Genomic DNA, 21,565 nt, shown 5'->3' on the forward strand with positions numbered 1-21,565 from the left:
CTGTGTGTCAGTGACAGCTTGCTCACTGTGTGTAGTATAGACTAGACAAGCTTTCTCTTCCCTCTCTTCTTGGAGTCGAACTCAGCTCCATATTTAGTTTCTGCATGCCTTTGCAATGTGATTAATCACTTGCACTTAATGGTGGTTCTGAGTTGGTGAGCTATAGTCCTTTCTGCTTGTTACAAGAAGGTGTTCCTTGGTGCTGTTTTATTAAAAGCAACTCTGAAGTACAGAAAGAGGGAGAAGCACCTTGCTGACCTTTTCTTGCTAAACCTGTCTGATGAAGTAAATGTTTGCTGATACCAGCAAGGACTTTTACAGAGGCTTTAAGGGAATTTCTCTTTTCTGAGCTAATACGAAGTTCAGTTGCGGGAACAGAGGGAAGGAGAGAGGGAACATAGTTTTGCAAGAGCTGTTGAGATGGATTTCTTTCTTTTTTGGCTGACAGTTCCCCCTGGCTTCTGTTGTTAAAGTTGGTTCTCATTTGTAGAGAAAGTTTTTGGTTAATTACTTTCCACTTAAGTTCCCTGCTCCTTTTACTGATATTTAGATGGGATATGCAAGTGCTTGGTAAGTATTTCTTTGCTATTATTATAGGTAGAGAACTTGGAGATAGATACATGTCACACTTAGCAAAAAGTGAAGTACATTTTCCTTTACTTGCAGATAACTGTGTTGACCTCTGGTTCACAATTTTGGTTTGAAATTTCAACAAATAAAGGGGACAGTGTAAAATTTTTGGCTGAATTTGGAAAGGTTCAAGTACTAAGTTTCTTCCACTCATGGAATTGATGTCGTTCAATCAATTCAGAGCATAAATACTTTCTGAGTTGTGACCATTGGAATGAGTGTGATTCCTTAGAAGGGAACAATTAAACTAATTTTATAGGAATATCTTCAAGATATTTTAAACTTTTAAAACTTTTTTTTTTCTTAAGAGGGAGATGAGTAATTCTTTTCTTGCTAAATAAACTCTACAGTGTTGATAATTTTAGATGTCTGTGACCAAATTTGTTTCTAATATTCTGGATAGCAATTTCCCCAGTGTCATTACTTCACCCTTGCCCTTACAGAAGTATTTATCTGATCAATCTTCAGACTGTGCTAGCTTTTCTCATGGCTGTTAAATTGATGTGTTTTGCTTGTGATCAGCAACAGCACCAACCTTGTATGTTGAATCTCAGTTTCATTGCTAACTCATCTCCAAGGTTGTTTAAATTGGTTTTCCATTGTATTTGATGGTGCCTCTTAACTCCTGCAACAGACTTAATCATTATGGTTTGACATCCTGTGCCAAGGCCACTGATACAGATATTAAACAAGATTGGTCCCAAAATCTTGTCCTTGAAAAACTCTTACTCATTTATTTCCAACCTAATATCTCTTTAGCCATCTTTTTTAGGAAAAAAAAAAAAAAAAAACACAACCAAAAAAACCAAACCAAACCAAAAAAACAAACCCACAACTCTCTTTTCAGCTTATTGAGTTGAAAAATTTCCATGCAGCCTCCTAGATGAGGCTTTTCAATAGTCCAGGTAGTAATATCTCATGTGTTTCCATAGAGTACAGTTAACTGTAGGAAAATACTAAAAAATTGCATTTAAACCTTCTGTTTCCTTGCTTTTTCCCTGCCAGTTTTGAGTCAATGAATTTTATGATTAATTGGGAAAAAAAAAATTGTCTGCTCATTTCTAAACCCTGCTCTGCTGTTCTTGGTAGATGCTAGGAACCTGTGGTGCAAGAATGCTTTTTTTTTCTTTCTCCTTTAAAAACCTGCTTCTCATAAGAATACCAGGGTCATATTCTCAGTCTGGCCTCAGCCAGATGGCACTTAACTTTCTAAATTTGTGATTTCCTGCTTTACACACTTGCTCCTGCTGCCTGTCCTGTCTTTGTTCCTGTTCTTTTCTCCATCTTATGTACCAAAACCTAAACTAAATGCTTAGTTTAGGGAGTTACACTTAAGTGAGTTTTCATCTCTACTGTGTTCTTGCTGTTCTTGAACCCCACTTATCTTTTCCTTGTCATCTGTGTCTCTGTTCTGAACGCCCTTTTAAGTGACCATGTCAGTTTCACTTTATGGCAATTCCTTCTTTATATCTCTGTGCTGAGGAGCTTCCAAATCCCAAAGCAGATCAGCACTTTTCTGTCACTTCCTGGGAGGAGGAGATGTTTCTTTAAGCATTCTTTTAGGGTAGCTGCTCATCTCCTTGCATCTGGAGTCCTTCCCTGGGAATTTTCCTATTGCTTGAGATAAAAATTTCATGTTTCCAACTGAAATAAGTTCCAGGACACTTTTTCATTCCCATCTTTAGTGTGTCTGCAGGATGCATGATGAGAGCCCATCTTCAAATTCCAGAAAGGAAGAAATGTTTAGCCCTTCAGGGGATTATCAGAACATCAGCCTAACTTGAGGGGGTTGAATTGTCTTGCAAGGAGTGTATAGCCAGAGGTTAGCTTCACTGCATTAGAGCTGGTGCTTGGACACACCATCCTTCTTGAACCTCGGTCTGGGAGAGTGTTATTTGTAGTCTGTCTTCCCTTTTGAAACCACAAGTCTTCACTGTCAATCTGCTTCTCCTAATTCTTTGCAATCCATGTATTTTCTGTTGTAGTTTTATCAAAGGGTGTTTACTCTGACAAGTTTTCCATACTTGCCAAAATGAATCATAAAGATAAAACTACCTTCTGCTGTTACTGAGGTGGCCAAAATTATTTTGGACCCTTCTGTTCATTAAAGATGTGTTCAGTTAATAGCCAGGGAGCTGAAGTTTCCCAGTGAGGCTGAATTCTTTCAGAATCCAAGTCTGACTCCAAGGAATCTATTGTCATCTTCTTTCTGTTCTTCTCTTGGAAAAAGTGAAATTTAAGAGGGTGAAAACATTCTGAATAGTAGCAGTTTGGCCAATTTGCTCAGTGCCCCAACTTCTGATTTCTTCAACTCTCTTATTCAAATCACGTAGGAGGAATGTTTTAAGTGGCATTATTGTGAATGGTGAAAGCCAACTCAGTTTTAATTCTGTTAATGATTTCACACAGAATATCATGGCAGTGATATAATAGTGTAGGTTGACTTGGATTTTTCCAGCACTGGACCTAGCTCACAGTACATGAAACCATTCCAAATGCACTTTATGTAAAGAGAGCAGAGTTTCTGCTTTGAAAGGCAATTTAATGTTTTATTAACTGTACTTAGAAAATTCTCCATTTAACTTTCCGGGCTTGTCAGAACTATTCTCTAGGGCAGGCTGCCTTTGCCTGTGATTTGGAGACTTTATCAAAGCACCTGAAGTTGTTCCCTGTTCTGATGGTGGGTTCAAGCTCTCACAGTCCATGTTTACACCCTGTACTCTCAGTGTTCATGTGGATAGAAGTTCTCTAAATTCATCCTGCCTTTAAGGCTATAATTAGTGCACTGAACAGGCCTGAGAGTCTGTCTTTTGGAAAACTGAGGTCTGTACCTTCCCTGTATCTCCAGGTCTGAATTTCTTTGACAGTGTCAGAGACCTTTCTGGTCATCTGGCACCGAGTGCACACTGAGGTGAGCTGGTTTTGCAGTAACATGATACCTTAGGACTTGGTGGGTTGAAAAAAGTTTACATCTTTTAAATATTGACCAGAGTGGTACAGCCCAGAACACAAATGCAACCTTTTCTGAGTGGAGTGTGCATACCAAGGAGTAGTCTTGCGGCACCAGGTTGCTTTCAAATAACGTTTTCTGCTGTTGACAAAGGCAGTGGTCACTACATCCAGCATGGAATTAAAAGAGATTGCAGGAAGCTAATGACTTTGAACTATTGTTACAAAGTATGCACAACAGGCATAAAAGTAGAGATAAAAATCTTCCTTGGTTTCGTACACAGCTGCTAATATAAAAATACCTATTGCTTAATGTTTTTCTCTCTTGTTTATATTTTTAAAGTGATTTCTCAAGGTTTTGCAATGGAATTTTGCCTCGGGAGATAGTGATCCTTAATTTCAATAGCTTGCCTTAGAAGAAAACAGTCCCCAAAGTAAGAGCATTCTTAGATGGCTTCTCAGTCATGTCTCATCGTATCTTGCATCTAGAAGAGCTCAAAATAAATCTTGAATATCAGTTTCAGAAAACACCATATCCATTATGTAATTCCATGATGCACCCAAGCATTGAACACTGTTCCCCTCTTACCCTCTCCATCGTGACAGTCCATCCCTGTGTTTTTGCACTTGAATGTAGGGATATAAATTGGCTTTGATGTAAGATATTCTTTATTCCGTATGTTGACAACCCCAAGTTAATGAGGTGACAAAGATAGCACAAAGTGAAGCAGGGAAATGGGAGCTGTGGCATGGGAAGCAGCAGCATCTACTGTTTGAGCCAAAAATTGAAGTGGAGTTGAAAGCCTTTGCTTTGCACCAGTGAGGTGGTATAATCAGCTGAGTTGCAGCATCTTGCCTCTTTGAGAGGCACCATCTCCTTCCACAGAACTACTTCTGGTATGTTTAGTCTCTAATTTAGAAAGGAAAGATACCAGTTGGCATGTAATTCTAGAACGATTCTCATTTCTTGTTCTACCTCATCCAATATCCAAACTGCATTGCACTGAAATTTCTGTTGCGTATTCACTGCTTCAAATCTTCAGGTTCTGACTAGCTAGCATGGTATGGAATTTCTCTGTTGCTCGTTATGTGAATTTTTTATTTTTTTCTTTACTGTTTCTGTGCAGCATTTACTGAAAAGAGGAGATTAACTAAAGGAACGTACTTACCCAAAGTATTGTACTACAGCCAACTTGTTTTTGTTGATTCCCAAGTAATACTTTTTTTTAATACCCATCAGGGAGCAAACTGACACAAATATTTAGTGAATTTCCAAAGATGAACTTAGTTCTTGCCAAATTTGTGTGGAAATGCTTTCAATATGCTCTGAAATCTCTGCATTTAGAAACTGCCAGTGCCCAGTCACTACTGTGTAATCTGTTGTGTAATCATACTGTGTAAATATTATCTGTAGGCACACTGCTCTCTATCGGGGCACAGTTGGAGCTTCCACTGTCATGACTGTGATGGTCTTAATGTCAAGTCAAAGACTCAGCAAGCTTCTCATCTTAATAAAGCTTCTCATCCTTAAAATATCAGGGTTTTCCCACTCCTGCTTCTAGTTTAAATACAAGTACATAATTTGCAGAAGGAACTTAAGCGTTTTTTGTGTAATTTTCATGTTTTCCATTTCTGTTACTGGATTTGAGCATGTTGTAATAACATGGCATTGTTCCTATGGAAGATACTGATCATGAACTCTTTCTTTAGGTTGCCATAAAAATAATTGACAAAACACAGCTGAACCCAACTAGTCTGCAAAAGGTATGTTTTTACATTTAATCTTTCAACTGTATTATAACTTGTTCACTTCCCCACCTCCTTCCATTAACCCTGAATGCCTGTGCTGGAGAATCTGAAGCATTACATACCTTAGCACACGTCTGACTACTGTATTTAATAACTGGTTTTGTAACAGATATTTTTGACAACCCTGCAGTTGTTCAAGCTGAACTCGTATGGAGCTGTAAACTGAGAAAACTGTGGTATTTGCCACATCCTTTGTCTCCCAAGCAGAGCTGACTCTGTAGAGAGGACGTCTGTGGTTTGGTGTCATGCCCCCATGTCTCCTTTGTGCCAGTCACTTTGTTAAACTTAGAAATGCAAAACTTATGTTCTGTCCTCTTAAAGTGGCCTTGAAAATGCTGCCTGTGGACTGAAGGCCAGGCAGGATATGTGCCTTTATGTAGTTTGCAGCAGGAGAAGTTGATGCAGTTGTATGAAACAAATTGGGCCATGGCTATTCTGGTTTCTTCCCTGTAGCTCTGAATGTTTAATGTGCTGTTAGAGTTGTACCACCTTATCTTTTTAGTACAGAGTGATAAACCCTGCTCTTTCATTAAGCAGCCCAGTCTGTTTGGGAGTCCGTGCAGGAAGTACATTTAAATGTTCCTTTTACTTGGGACTTCTCTAACTCTGTCCTTTTAAGTGCTGCAGTCAAAGGATTTCTGTTTACTTTTGAGTACTTTGATAAAACCCCCCTTGAAATATTTCTGTTTGAACAAGAGAATATGCAGAATTTACCTGCAAGCAAAATGAAAGAGAGTAACTAGAGTAAACTGGAGAATATACACCTTTGTATTTTATGCAAATACTAAAAAGATCATATGACTAGATTTTTTATCAAGATTAGTGGTGCAAAAGTAAATTGGAAAAACATACAAGTTCTTACATTTTATGGTTTTGTTGAGAGGCAAAGAATAGCCTGTAGAAGAAAGGCTTTGTCATCTGAGCAGGTAGCAGTTTTGTATGACTCTATAGATGGGGTAAAAGTAGATAATCTGGTTCCATTTTTCTCAGATTTTTTCTCAGTTTAGTCCTGAGGTTATTGGTGATTTCTGGGTAAGGAGGGTGAAAATGAAGTGCAAATTAGGTAATATGATGGATTAGATAAAGTTGATTTCTGTGGCAGATTGCAACTTGGAATACCTAAATAAAAATGGTTGAATGCTTGAAGCACTTGAAAGCGAAACAAAAGCTGTGTGATAAAAAGGGGAACCATCAGGGCGTGGGAAGAATGGTCAGAGAGAAGGAAAGAGGCAATGTTTTTAATTACAAATGTAAAACCATAATCCTTCAAATGGTATTATTTGAGATTGGGCTCTAATGCCAGTTTGAGCTCATATCAGGGTACAATACAAACCTTTTACAAGTCACAGGCGTTCAGTTGGTAAAGCCACAAGCTGCAAGTGTGCGTGATGGACCTTTGATTACCGAGTTTGAGCCAGCTCAGTGTCCACTCATGGCTCCATCTCTGTTGTAATTTAATTTTTATTTACAATCTATAAAATTAGATTATGAAGTGTGATTTGTAGTATGATCTTGTGAACCACTGGATTTCTTAACTAGGAGTCTGGAAGAATAGTGCCAAACAGCAGAGAGTAGATATCAGATCAAATTTGTGGAGTGAAATTGCTAATGTGCTCTCCTCTCTAAGCTCATTTGTTATACAACCACGGAAAGGACTTAGCAAGATGTGTCCGTTTTCAATTCAAAAACTGGAGGCAGTTTTATTAAAATTAAATGCCTGCTTGCCAGGAAGCAGGGTGAATACACAACATACTGCTCGCCAGCTTTGCCTGACCAAGGCTTTTTGTTTTGCAAGCCTTTGCCCCCTTCCCCCCTGCACTGCCGGCAGTGCCGCAGCCTCGGCGCCTTTGGAGCAACTGCACACGCGACCTGTGGATGTGGGGGAAGCTGAGATGGAAGTGCTTCTGATCTTGCACTTCTGCAGAGAGAGATAAAATATTTGAGGTATGGTGGGGAGGGAAGGGCCGTGCCCAGAAGAGGGTGTGGTGTACAGCGTCTCAGCTGCGGTGTAGCTGCATGCCCGAGTCATCCTTAGGTGGGGAAACAAATGGTGATTAAAGGCTGCCAGTTCTGATTTCTTTGTGTTCCATCTTCCACATCGATACTTCAGCTGCCAGGAAGAAGTTAACCTTGTTAAGGACTTGCTTTGCTTTCCGGAGCGGTAATTCTTGGTATGCCCTCGCTGCAGCCCTGACAGCTCGACGCTGACACTCAGCAGCCCAGCTCTTCGGAGGGATCGCGTTTCTCGTCTGCTGCTGAGGAAGTTCTGTGGCAGCCACATGCAGCCACTCTTTACTGCTGTTTTAGGACCTAATTACTGCTCTGCTGCTCTTGCTTAGTGAAGAGGAAGCTGTAACTGGTACTTCCCTGCTTTGAAAGAAAAGGGAATTCTTAGAGGTTTTTTCCCATGCTGGTGGTGTTAGTCATAGTCGCTGTTCTCCACAAATGGACTTGCGTACGCAGTTCCAGTGGATATTGGTCTTACTGCAAACAAGTGCTGATGCTATGGAGTTCACTTCCTCCTAGACAAAAAATAAAATTGTTTGGGTTTTTTTTTTCTTTTGAGTTAGCTATGCCATTATATGCAAGGGTTTTTTTAGCAAGTCTGTGTAATAGCACTAAATCACTTCTCGTTTTCCTGTTTTAGAACTTGGCTCCTCAGCCAAATATTTTTGTTCATTATGTGCAGATGTTTTGCCACTTACTTGAGCAGTACTTATTGTTAAAGCATTTAAGTGTTCTTAAACATCAATTTTAACATGTTTCATGTCCTTTCTGACCATGGGTCAATCAGTGTTTTAAGAACTGCAAAAAAAGGATGAGAATTATAAATGCTCAGGCTTTTCTGTTTGTACTGAGTATCCCTTTCTGTTTTCAAGTTGTGCTTAGTTTGAGGCAAACTTGTATTGTGTAAAGACTTTTTGCTTGAGGCTCTTTATTAGATGTAGGACATATTTCAGTGAGCAGTTACCAGGAGAAGCCTAAACACAGGTCAGGCTTGAGCTGGCTTGGGTCAACATCCTGTGAAAAGCCTCCTCCTTTAAGGGAGAAGGTGCCCAGGAGAGGTTGGTGCTTTGCAGCTGGCACTGACTCACTTTTTAGCAAACTTTTTCAGTATTTTTAAAAATCATTTGTTACAGTCTTGTGGTAGTTACTGCAGGAGCACTTCTAGTCTGTCTTTTGCTGTGTTCAGACAGAATTAGCCTAAAAGAACCAGCTTCCATTGCTGGTTTATTGGGGTTTTTTTATTCAATTTTTTTGGCTCACAGCATTAATTAAATGGCATTCTTTTCCTGTATCTGACATGGCTTACACTCAAAGGACCAGACCACAACAAAGCTGAAAGCCATTTGTTTGGCAGACTAAGGATGTTTGTCTTTGCCTGGAAACATTTGTAGAGCTCCTGTTGACGGAAAATGAGCTGTTCAACAAGCTGGGAGTAGTTTTTAATCTCAGTATTAGAAATTGAACTGCTGAGAACTGTTTTCAGTTGTTTGTCTGTGTCTTGGTTTAGATACAAAACCCATGACAGTCTGCCTTTATAGTTTAACTATGACAAGTGAGTTCCTGAAACTAAGAAAATAATTTTCTGTATTGAGAACCTTCATGTTACATTTTCTGATATTACACCTTGTTCTGTGTTCCTGTGGGCAGGGAACCTCAGAGGTATGAAGTTTATAATACCTGGCTGTTTGCAGTGAGTATTTTTGTGTGATGATAGTTACTACATCGTTTCCTAGAAGCTGATACACATAATATTTTGGGGGAAATGAAATCTGTAAAACCTTTATCCAGCATACTTTGGGAAAGTTGTATGATGTTTTATTTTATTCCTCTATAAGAAATAGACTCTAATACATATTACAATGTCAGGCATTTGCAGGCAAAATGCGACATAGATAAACTGACTAAGGGTGCACAATCTGAAGTGCATTTATCTAACTAAAATTACACTTTGGTGGTGGTTGTATCCTATTCTCAAGTATTTTTATTTTTAATTTCCTCTGAGACAGAAATAGTCTGTTTTTTGAAAGAGCTTGTTCCTAGTCACCCACTTGAACAAATGGCTCATACTGCAGAAGCTGCTTTTTGACATGCTTCATTCGGGTTAGTAAAGCAGAGTGGTCATTTGGTGGACCAGTGTTTTGCTGAGAGTTTGACCCAGCAGACTTTATCTGGGTATTGGGGGTGGAAGATATCAGATATCAATTAAGAGTGAATTAAGCGAACTCTCTTTGAAATTGTAAAAACTCATAAGAGGCTTTCAGTTATATAAGCTGTGATTAAAAGTATTAATGGAGTATTCAGAATATATTATATGCCAGTTTAGCTGAAATGAATGAAAAGCAAGAAAAAAATAGCTATAGATTCAACTGCTTTTAAATTCCTGATGATCAAGAGAGAGATGATGTAGTCTACCCTGTCTAATTACATATGAAAAAGCTCCAGAAATAACATAGTTTAAAAAAGAAAAGAAGGTAATTTCACCTCTCTCGAGGATAAAGAAAATGTGCACGTAAAGGTTTTGAAACTATTTTGCGTGGCCAATAATTTACTTGATCAATCAATCGTGATTTCATTTAAGCAGCTTGTCATCTAGCAAAGTGTCAGGCACAGACGTGGATAACAAGATAGTTAAAAGCATTTGTAAAATTGTTTGTTTTTTCTGTATGTTCAGCTAATGTGCCAATCCCAGTTGTGGCTGTAGCAGGGAGAAGATCCCCTAGGCAGTGCAGTGAGGATTGCTCCCCAGATGTTGGCATTTGCGGAAATTCTGTGATTCTGAAATATCAGAAAGCAGAGAATGGTTAGGAAAACCGGTTTCCAAATTGTGAATTTGTCCTGTTCATTTATTTAAAACCCACCCCTTAATTTTCTTTTATTAAAAATCACAAAGGCGTAAGGATTTTGTTTTGTCAACTCTTTAGTTGTTTTCTGTTTTTTTCTAGTGTTTCACTTATTCTTTTTTTTATTACAAAGTTTAACCTTTTCTTGCTTTTATTGAGTAAATACACCTACAAGTTTTTGGGTTGTTACCAGTATGTGTAGACATATTCTTCAAATGTGTAGACAAATTTCTTCATTTTATCTGAAATCCGACCTGAGCCAAATCTTCCAGCAGCACTTTTTTTTCCTTACTGTAATTATCTACAAAGCTCTTGGGGTTTTTTTCCTGTGTCTGCATTCTTTTGGAGCTGTGGACTTCTATTTTGCCTCAGTCTCTTTACATGAAGTTCAGTATGATCTGATTCAGTATGATCTTAGGTTACTGATAATCCTGTAGAAATTTGTCTTATGTTTCTAATAAAACCTCTTGATTACTCCCACTTTTTGAAGCATGCTGTTAGAAAATAATTGATACTGAAGAATATCAGCCCTCTGTAGTCTTGGGCTCGCATGGGTGAGCTGCAGAGGGAGAAGAGCTACACACTTGACTGCTGTGTAATGTAGTGCATAAAAAGAGAATTCTTTGTTTTTTTACATGCAAGAGTATTTGTGCTTCAAGTTTTTTGTACTAATATTTTATCTTGGAACTGCTTCTAATTAATCTGCGATTTGCCAGCTTTTTTCAAAGTAATGTTTTATATTGCAATAACACCACCTGTGGCATTTTTTATACTACAGTTAGGAATTTATGTGTATATTACGTATGTTTTGCAGAAGAGTTTTGAGAGGTGAAAATAATTATTAACTGTTCATTCATGACTCTGCTTTTATTTCTGCTTTGTTAAATGTCACTCCATATTTTCATTCAGTTGCAGAAGGACGGAATTTGTTCTTTGTGGCAGGCAAAGTTGAAGTTTTCAGAAATAGTCAAGCAAAGCTCACTTCACACAAGTATTGTTTGTGGGGGAGGGACAGACAGGACATGAAATGTGACAATATCCTTACAATCAGTACACTTGTCTTTGGATTTACACCACGATTAATGCCATCCTGCAGCTTGAAATGGTCAGTTGTCCCATCCTGCTGGGGTGGACTAGAGATGGAATGCTTTTATACGAGGGAGTTGTGAATTTTGTGAGAGTTTTCAGTTTAAAAATTCCTGGACCTTGTGTGTCAGTCAGGGTTAACACCAGCGCTTGCATAAAGAGAAGCAGCACGATGGGGTCAGGAAAACACCGTTTGTGTTCTACCCTGTTAATTTTGGCAAGTTCATTCAGTGTGTTGCGCTGTCCAGGCAGGCCTGAGGCTGTGTCTGGAAGTGAGTCAGTGGAGCTGTGCTGGCAGACCCAGGACTGGATGCTGCTGTGCCTCAGTTGCCTTGCAGGAATGCTTCTGAGGGGCTCAGGGCTGGCCTTGTCTTCTCTTCTCTCCTTAGAACTTGCTCCTTGCTGGTGTAGTTGGATAACATGATTTTTGCACAATATAGCGCAGCTGATTTTTCACCTGTGATCTGCTGTTGTAGCACAGTAATTCCTGGGCTTTAGCAAAGTACTGAAGAATGCTGAATTCATACCAGTAACATGCTGCAGTGGTCTTCTAGAGATGTTCTGCCGGGGATTCACGGAAGTTTGGAATTGTACGTTTTGTGGAAGCAGTGAAAGATGTGTGAGATGTACTAGTCAGCCTGAAGCTGCATGGGCTCACAATTGTTTTCTGACCCCAAAAGTCTGCAAACCACAGGGCTAAGGTCACTTCTTTCCTGAGTTGTCCAGAGTCCGTCCTGGGTGTTTTTGAGGGTTGGTTTGTTAGGGAGGGGTGTTAAGCAGGCATTGAACTCTTCCCTTTAATAAGTGCTTACTTCATGAACATCATGAACATGCTTATTTCATTGAAATGCTAATGTTTGCCCTGTGTGTTTAAATAAGTATATCAAAGTCTTTAAGGAGATCTGCTGTTTGTTAATGATTTCCTTAATTTATTTCATGTTTTATGTTTATTTCAGCTCTTTAGAGAAGTAAGAATAATGAAGATCTTAAATCATCCAAATATAGGTATCTTGTTTCTTTCACATAATTTCCATCTCTGGAGAAGTTTTAGCTTTTTCACCGTTAAGATTGCTGTGGTGTGAGTTAAAAAGATTATTTTGCACTAGAGTGTGAATTTACTCTAAGATAGCAGTAATAAATGCTATTTCAGAACAGTGTGTTTAAAAAAGAAATAAACATTTTGGTCCCTTTGCACAGAACTGTTATTTGCATAGCTGACTGATAGATTTGCTCCTTTTGAGTATAGTATTGATTTTTGACTGAATTCAGACGCTCATAAAAAATTAGCATGTACACCAAAACCAAGAAGTGGTCAAGAATTTTTTCAAGTTTGTATATTTAAATAATGTGGTACTCCTATGGGCCTGTCAGCAGACTGGTAACTGATTTGTCACTACATGTGTCAGTTCAGTGCACGTGTGTGGCTATTGCTGATGCTCAAATCTGTGCATGTCCTGCTTAGTTTAATTATGTTCCCATGTAACAGAAGCAAAATATTGTTTCTTGAGAATATGTTGTTCTGTATGAGCTGACCGAATGTGTTACAGTATTCTCTACATAGGAACATTCAACAGAAAAAACTTCTTTCGAGTAAATAGTCTGATATCATCAAGTGGCAGGCAAACAATTTGGGTATTTTTCTCTCACAGAATTCTGGGGGGAGTTAACATAATAATTCCACAGCTACTTGACTGATGACTAAATGTCTTTCTTTTCTAGTGAAGCTATTTGAAGTCATTGAAACTGAAAAAACTCTCTACTTAATAATGGAATATGCAAGTGGGGGTAAGTATCTCTTTGCTGCAGTGACACACGTAAGCAAATTGCCAAGAGAGAGAAAGCACTTGTTTTCTTGAAAGTTTTGCTTTCTTTTTCAGCAAATATTTATGTCAAGGTAGTGTAAAATATTAAGCAAAATCTTTAATATTCACTGGGACTTGTTTGGTTAACATAAATAATAAATGTAACTTGTAAAACCAGCGTCTAAACTTACTACAACTTAGTAACATTTGCTTTTTATTCACAACTCAAATTAATTGGGAATCTTTTCTTGGCTACTGATTGTTCCTGCCCATGACAAATACTAATGTTCTCAATTTATTGTATTCAGATCTCTACCTCTGGTGTCCTGTTTTGTATAAGATATTTGGTAAAATCCTGTTTGGATGGAACATTTCTGTGTTTCTTTAACTGTTGCTTTCAAAAGCATGAGCACTGCAACTTCTGTTTTTAGATGTTGATGACGTCTTACGTATCTTAATCACAGGCCTTCTACTGTCAAGAATTGCTAGGCTTAGCCTTATGCCATTTTAGGAGGAGCTTACATGCTCTTCCTGATTGTAAAGGGGATAGAAAAATGCACATCATGCAGTGTCAGATATTTTCACTAGAGCCAGAATTAAGGTATTCAGGCTTAAGTTACTCCTTGCTGGCTAGAACTTAATATCACTCAGCTTGTCAGTGTTACCCTTGAGCACCAGCATCTGGGAATCTCAAGCAGTTGAAGCTTTTCTTTAGGTTTAGGAAGGAGATAGACTTTTTTCAGGGAAAATCAGCATTGAATTCAGACTCCAACATTAGGTTGTGTGAAGTTTAATCAATTGCTACAAATAAAGCAGGATTCTCTGCCCACCTGTGTTTTCTTCCAGCAGCTTCCTAAATGCTCAGCCAAGATTTGCTTAAACAGGAACAGTATGGGTATTTTGCCATTAAAACACTGAGTAGTACAGGTGTTTGGGGTGATATCTCTGTGTTGTTTGTTAGTACTAGACTTAAAAGTGAAGTCTTATTGCCATCTAGTGATTGGCTTCTAGGAGGTAGAAAGGCCAGTGGTTCTCTAAAGGAGTGAGGACCTTGCCTAGGGTGATAAGGGAGAGGTAAGTACTGTACTGGTATAAAAGGCCAAGAGCAATACCTTTTGATATGCCATGCTCTGCAAGACAGGAATGGCTGGTAATCACAGTGGCAGGCATCAGTTTCCTTATTTTCTCTTTATCAAGGTAGAGGTCATCATGATGCACATGAACTCTGGCTGCAGGATGAAAGACGTTATTGCTACAGCTGCAATGCTTCACATAAATTGGGGATCATTCTTTCCCTGGTGTCTTTTTCCCTGAATAATGATGTGTTCAGGTTTGCTGCTTCAAGGTTTTTCAGAAACAGCTGTCAAGTACAGCTGAGAGAGTTAGCTGAATTGAGTATTAAGGAATATAGACTGCAGATAGAAGACTATTTTGTAAGAAGTCCTGACATTCCCTCAGATGGCTCAGTTGTTGCTTTTCCTGCTGTGTGACTCCTTTTTTTTATTGCAATCTGGTGGAGTTGCATCTTTTTAAAAAATAAATATGATATTACTCAGCTCTTCCCTTGTGAGGTGGCTGTCTACAAAACCATGTTTCCTTGCTCAGTAGGAAATGTTTAAATATTTGAACCACTTCTGAAGTTTTTATGGGTTTTGCATACTAGTGAGGACTTTTAAGAGCTGTGTTATTATTCTGTGTTTGTAGTTTTTATGTACTTGACTGTTGGTTTTTAGTAAAGAAAATCTCCCATGCCTTCACAAACATGTCAGTATTTAATGGGCCAGTGGCCTGCACCTACAGTTCAAACATTGTAGTCTGTATTGACATGCTCTAAAATGACTGCATTGATTAAAGAGGGGAAAAACTGAAACACAGTAGAGATCTTCAGTAATCTTTAGTCATCCACAGCCATACAACATTGAGCTTGTTCAGTGTATTGTACAGGTATGATGTCTCTGTGAGGGATTATATCAGTGTGTCCTGCTATGCTCATTCTTGTGACCCTCCTTGTGGATACCTCCTTCCAAGCCTAGGTTAAAGCTAAGGTTTCTGATTTTGTTTAGAACCATTTTATACACATGCACAAATTAAAATTTTTAGTGTTGATATGACAGCATTTACAAATATCATCAACTGTTCTTATATATGAAGCTTTATTTTTTTTCTGAAGCAAAAGAAACTCTTGTGAGAGAGTCTGTGAAGGGGTAGATGTCATCTTTGTATACAAACCAGAAATATGCTGCTCAGTTTCTATCCTAAGTAATTGGAAGGAAATGGTTTCCTTTGTGTATATCCAGTCACTCATTATTTTCTTGTAAAGGAGATGATGGTGTAGTAAATTGCACAGCAGTTGTGCCTTGTTCTCTTGAGCTGTCCTGTAATCATAAACTTGAAGTACAGTCATTTCAGTGAAGCTGCTGTGGGCAACTGCTGGAGAGGAATCTCTACATTCTGAAATTGGCATTAATGTGTCTCATTATTGAATTGTAGGGGAGGTGTTTGACTATCTGGTTGCACATGGAAGAATGAAGGAAAAGGAGGCTAGAGCTAAATTTAGACAGGTATGTATAACATTCCTATATGTCAGCTTTCCCCTCACCCCTGTTTTTAATGCTGAAATGAGTAAAACAGCTGTCCTTTGCATTTGACTTACAGCAGTGTTCAGCATGTTGTGGGCCTGTAGCTCTGAATAAGAAAAAACTTAGGTCACAGCAGTATTTTGAAGGAGTCAGTAGTCTGTTCAGTGGTGCTGGTTTCCTTAGTGCTGAGTGCCAGGATGTCCAGGAGTGCCAGAGCACAGAGACTGCTTGGTTTGGAATTGTATTCCATTCCAAAATGCATTTCCTCTGGGCTGATTTCATACGTCCTTAGCTCAGCAGGTCTGTAACATTTTGGAAGTTGTTCAAATGTAACAGGCTACAAATGGGCCAGTTTCAAAATGCAGATGGGGCATGTGATAGGAATCCATTCACATTCATCTGCTTACATGAGAAGATACTGTTTAATAGTTGTTCTAAAAAGTCACAGAAAAGTCATTTCGAACTTGTTAGTTTAGCTTTCTTTATGATGAATAAGCTAGCCCTACCAAGATGTTGGAATTTCATCGATCTGCAGAAGCATTTCCATTCTACGGTAAAGCAGTACTGAACATATCCAGATATTTTTGCATAACTAATTTAAATCCAAATGTCTGCTCTTGTAGCATCTAGAGTTTCAGATCTGACCAGTCTTACACACTTGTTTTCTGTTCTTGTGCTGAAGTTTGTAAATGCCTATTCCCTTTGGTCACTTAGAAAGCCTCGGTAATGTTGTGAAAAATAATAAATGTCAAAATTATGCTCCAGCTTAATGACACTTGAAAATAATGAGTAGGAACAAGAGTGGTTTTTTGAATGAAAGGGGAAGCTCTGATGGTTTCACTTCTTAAGCGTAGCCATACATAAAAGAAATTCAGTATAAGATACGAGACTTTCAGGAACTGAATTAATGATTTTGCTTTGTTTTCTCTCATCTTATTAAATCTTGTATTTACCCTTTTTTATCTTTTTTGGGGAAAAAAAACCACACCAAAACCACCACCACCACACAAATAAAACAACCCAAAAGCAGCTGTAGACTGTATCTCCCCAGTAGTCATTTGTGATTACTGGAGTTATACAGCTTGACAGTAGGGAAAATTTTCCTTATTCTTCAGCAAAGTCTTACATACCTTTTTTAAGCTGCTGCCTTCACTTTCATATTCTGGTAGGTAGAGTGCTTTCCTTTGTGATGGAGGGTTTCTGGTTTATGCTTCTGTGCTGTGTTGGGAGTAGAAGTGGTGGGATGTGAAACAGTCGTTCCCACTTCAGCCATCTCTTCTAAATCCCTGGCTGTTGCCTTTGTAATGTCACCTGAAGAGCTTCAGAGTAACTTGAGAGGATTGACTGTTCTCTTCTCAGATGTGAATATTGGAAACTTCTACTGATTGACTCTCTGCTCTCAGTCCTCAATTTCTTTCATCTGTAGCTATGTAGAAAAAGATCTTGCATTAAAATTACATGTTTCATTACATTAAAATTGCATGTTTCATCAATAAATACCTTTTTTTTCCCTAAAATTCTAATTTTACTCCCCTTTAAGTGAAAACTTACAGAAACAGGTCAAACATGTTTTACAGGTACACTTAGTGCTTAATTTTATGGGATAATGTGGGTAGTACAGGATAAATGTAGTTTCATTTTAGAAAAGAAATGTGGAGGAAAAGAATTTAAAAGGGAGTTACCTTCTGAGCTTGGTATTTGACCCATCAAGAATTGGGTTTGTGTACTCTCAGCTTGATGATTTTTTGAGCTGGTTTGTTGGGGTTTTTTTTATATTTCAGTAGAATAAATGCTGTCACCAGGACAGCTGTGCTCTGTCCTCCCCCCACAGCTGATTTCCTAGCTGCTGAGCTCAACCAGTTTTTTGGAGGACCTTGATCTCAAAGAAGAGAGGTTCTTGAAAGCTTCAAAAACCTCAGTTCCTGGGAAAAAGAGAGAACCCTAGAAATAAGCAGAGGAGAGAAACTGTAGCACAAGCTGATTGGGCTTTGCTAGAGAGAAAAGCAATCATGCTGGATGAAAGTCAGGTAACTTTGATGAGAGCTTGGCAATTTATTAGATGCTAAAGCTCAGGCTGAAGGACAGTGTCAAAGGAAACAAGGAAACTATATCTTGCTGGGTTCACAGGTCATAAAACTATTCATTTCACCTTACTGTAGTCCCGGAATAGCTTTGTATCGCTTTTGGTCATTGTTGGAGGAAGAATGCACTCTGCAGACCTTTTATCTGATGCAGTGCAGCTGTTCTCTGTTAGATGGAGACTTATGACAAAATAGTCTTCTTTTTTTTTTAATTTGTTAACTGTTTTAGCAGACAGTGGCTCTTTCTAAACTGAAGAAACAGTTGTGCCGTGGTATTGAGATTAGTTCTTACAATAGGCCGTATTGTATCTTGTTTTCAGATCATGTTTCTTCTTTCAGTCGATGTGATTTCTGGATCAAACACTTGTGTTTTTTCTGAGGAGACACTTCCTCTCTAGCAGGCAAAGAGCAGAATTTAGTAATTCTCCCTTCTTTGCTTGTTAAAGATAAAACTGTTTTTTAGTCCATTTTGTTAAGCATATGTTAGGTTTTTAGCAGTAATCATAAAAAGACAGTAACCATATTATTCCAGTTGCACTTGACAAGGAACAAAGGAGAAGGTACAAAATCTAAAAATACAATCATGCTATAGAGTTCTCCATTTCAAACTCCTATTGTGAAGACATGTGTGAGAAATTCAAATTGAGAATGTTTTGCCTTCTTAATGTCACCTTACTCTTCTTCCCCATTACAGACTTCCAGGCAGTTCTGGTTCAGTTTCATCCTTTTTCCACAGAAAAGTCCGATGCAGAGCAGCAAGTCTCCTTAAACTTGTGTGTACTAATTCCCTCTCTTTTCTGCAAGTAATAAGATCTGGCCTTTTTCGGTCTTGTTGCTGTTTCCCTGCTGAAGCAGTTTAGAATTCTTAATGCTGGTAGGTGTTAGGACAGATCTTAGAAAATCATAAAATCCACAAAATACATCTTATTGGTGTGTTCCAGTAAAGCAACAGAATGCTCTTAGCAGTGTGGAAGGGGCCTTGAGAGATCATTTATCCTTTTGTCATTTAATCCTTTTAGAGAATGGTTCTTCTGCCTAGAGAGAACTTCTTCAAAACCTGTATTGAAACAGATTTATTGAGTCACTCTTTAGAAAAGTTTTTCAATGCCCCTATTGTTACTTCTAGCAAAAAGCTCAGATGCTTTTCCCCCTCTTCTCTTCACCTGCCAAGTGTCCGAAAATTCCTCACACAAGAAGGTTAGGAAGTGAGGGAGCTGCCTTTGGAAACAGTGATGGAAGGTGGAAGACAAGGGTTTCAGTCTGGTGTAGCCATGCTTTGTGCTATTTTTCATTCAGTTAAGACTGCTCTTCTTCAATTATTAATGTCCTACACATTGCATTATTTCACTTCATGTGGATTGGACTGACTTCTGCAGTCTCTGTGCCATCCTGTTGCAATGCAGAGGAGTTCAAAAGCGTCTCCAAAGGAAATTACTGATTGATCATCTGCTCAACCTTCCGCTCTTAGGCAGTCACAATAAAGCAGTTCAGGAGTGAGTGGTAATAGTGCTGTGTCTCTGCAATCCTGAATAAAACCTGAGGTGTTTGTCATGCTGTCAGCATTGGAAGCGCTTGCAGAGTGACTTTGTGACTGGTGCTGAGGTAATGGTAGCAGAGAGAAAGGGAAGGGAAACCAAAAGGATGGGACAAGTGGTGGCATGGGAGCACTTTGGCAGTTTCAGTAATGTGAAAAGCTGAACTTGGAGTCTGAAAGAGGGAACCAGTACAGAAAGGAAAAAGCAAAACCAAAAAGAAGGTGTAGGGAATGGAAATAGTACTTCAACTTTCCACCATTCAATATTACAGGACACAAAGATCACTTTGGTGCTTATGCTTCAAATACAAAACTTAGTGGTGCCTCAGTTATTTGGCCTACCAAGAACCTACCAATACCTTTCATGTGCTCTAAATGCTGAGGGAGAGAACCCTTGCTCTTTACCAGTACAGGAGGATCCTTACACTAAACTGGTGATGTGATCACGAGTGATTTTCTTGTAACAGTTATGCTGCCTCATCTTGCTGCCAGGGAAGTCTTCTTACTCTTAAATGAAAACTGAAAATACATTTTTTAAAATGTAGTTACTATTTTTACATGCAGTTCCACTTATTTTAAGAAGTCATAACTTCTGCCTTAACCTGACCATGCATGTATGACAAAATGCATTTAACTGCATTTGTGGTCATGTAAGAATAATATTTTATCCAGCTTTTCCATACATGTGAAGTTTGCAGCAGTGCTTAAAACTCTTAAGAAGCAATGTACTATGACACTGCACTGTGTAAATAGCTTATATTGTTGCTGTATAAAGCAGGAAAAACTTTATGATGTTTGGAAATTATGATGGAAGAAATTATTCCATTACGCTTGAGGGACATAAGAGAGTTTTTCCATTGAGCTTGCTGTGGTATACAAAGTACACTAAACCATATGCACTTAGACAGCAGATCTCTGTCAGATGCATAGTTGCTTCTCATTGCATAAATTTTGACAAACAGGCTGTTTCCCAGTAGTTTCTCAAGTAACCAAAGCCCATTTCTTACCCTTTTCTATCTGGCATGGCGTGTAAAATCACCTTTGCATAGGGCCTGGAAAACCTCAGACTAGGAGGAAAGCTTTTATAGCTGTATACTGTACTGGAATGGAAATACTTCAGTAACCTTTCTGAAAGTCATTGCTTCTACTGGTCTATAATTAGCCCCACAGGAAAAACAAAATCCTCGTTCAAGTATAGGAGAAAGCAAATAGATCAAATAACATCGAAGTTATTCAGCAGCTTTTTCCCGAATGGTCGCTGGTCACTGTAGGAGTTGGTGATGTAGGTCTGACTGGATAACTTAGGTCAACTTCAGTAATAAGTGTTGAAATCTTTGATTAAAGCTACTGCTTCTTTGAGATGTCACTTACATAATTTGGCTTGTTTTCTATCCAGATAGTATCTGCAGTGCAGTATTGCCATCAAAAGCATATTGTTCATAGAGATCTCAAGGTGAGTAGGAGAAAGTGTGTGCAGTGTGTGTGTCACCTTCTGTACCTGTGGGTGCAACATTTATTGTTTATAAAATACAGTTTACACTGAGCTTTCTGATTTATTTATTTACATACGTTGTAGCAAGTTTTGAGAAATATTTGCAGCTTAGAATAATTTTAAATAAAAGGAAGAGGATTTATAAGGCTTTTAAATGCAAACATTTAATGGCTGCTGAAAGATAACCTCTCCCCCGGTGGTCACATTCCGATCTGATGCAAGTCACTGTTAGCTGAAATTTTTTTTTTTTTTTAAATAAGTGGTAGTTTGATAGAGATATGACAAGAGTTGATGTTGAACAGAATTAATTACCAGTAGTGATAATGAAACTGAAGTATGGCTTCTTTGTAGCTTGGCATGAAACAGCGTATCTCTTCTTTAAACTGTGCCTTGTATATTAATAGTATTGCTACGTAATTTGGTCAACTTGTCATAGCTTTGTAACTTAAAAAAGGCAAAAAACAATACCCCCACTAAAAAAAAAGAACACTTGAAAACACTTTAAAGGTTATGTTTATTACCAAACTACTGCAAGAATACCACATGCTATCATGTATGGATAGTGAGACTATATCTTATTTTCATCTGAATAGATCAAAATGTAAGATACATTTCTGTGGAGAAAAACAGATGGTAACAAGTTTTCAGGTAGTTAAACAGGTCCCATAGTCTGAAGCTGTTGTACAGAGATTTTTAAAACAGGATATGCTAATGATTGACTAAAGCGTACCTAAAGACCTTGGAAGGAAGGGAATG

The 21,565-nt window shown here is 38.4% G+C and overlaps 1 protein-coding gene across 12 annotated transcripts in view; it reads left to right on the forward strand.

The window, feature by feature from the left end:
* MARK3 (microtubule affinity regulating kinase 3) overlaps positions 1-21,565 on the forward strand; it is a 62,347-nt gene that overhangs the window by 13,912 nt on the left and 26,870 nt on the right. For all 12 annotated transcript variants that reach the window (XM_066188879.1, XM_066188873.1, XM_066188877.1 and 9 more), the window contains 5 exons: positions 5,290-5,343; positions 12,278-12,326; positions 13,041-13,106; positions 15,614-15,684; positions 20,714-20,770. In XM_066188879.1, the coding sequence (XP_066044976.1) occupies positions 5,290-5,343; positions 12,278-12,326; positions 13,041-13,106; positions 15,614-15,684; positions 20,714-20,770 (297 nt within the window). The remainder of the gene's footprint in view (positions 1-5,289; positions 5,344-12,277; positions 12,327-13,040; positions 13,107-15,613; positions 15,685-20,713; positions 20,771-21,565) is intronic.

Source organism: Chamaea fasciata, unplaced genomic scaffold (assembly GCF_029207755.1).
Source record: "Chamaea fasciata isolate MVZ Bird 193981 ecotype frontalis unplaced genomic scaffold, bChaFas1.0.hap1 SCAF_7, whole genome shotgun sequence".
Lineage (NCBI taxonomy): Eukaryota > Metazoa > Chordata > Aves > Passeriformes > Sylviidae > Chamaea > Chamaea fasciata.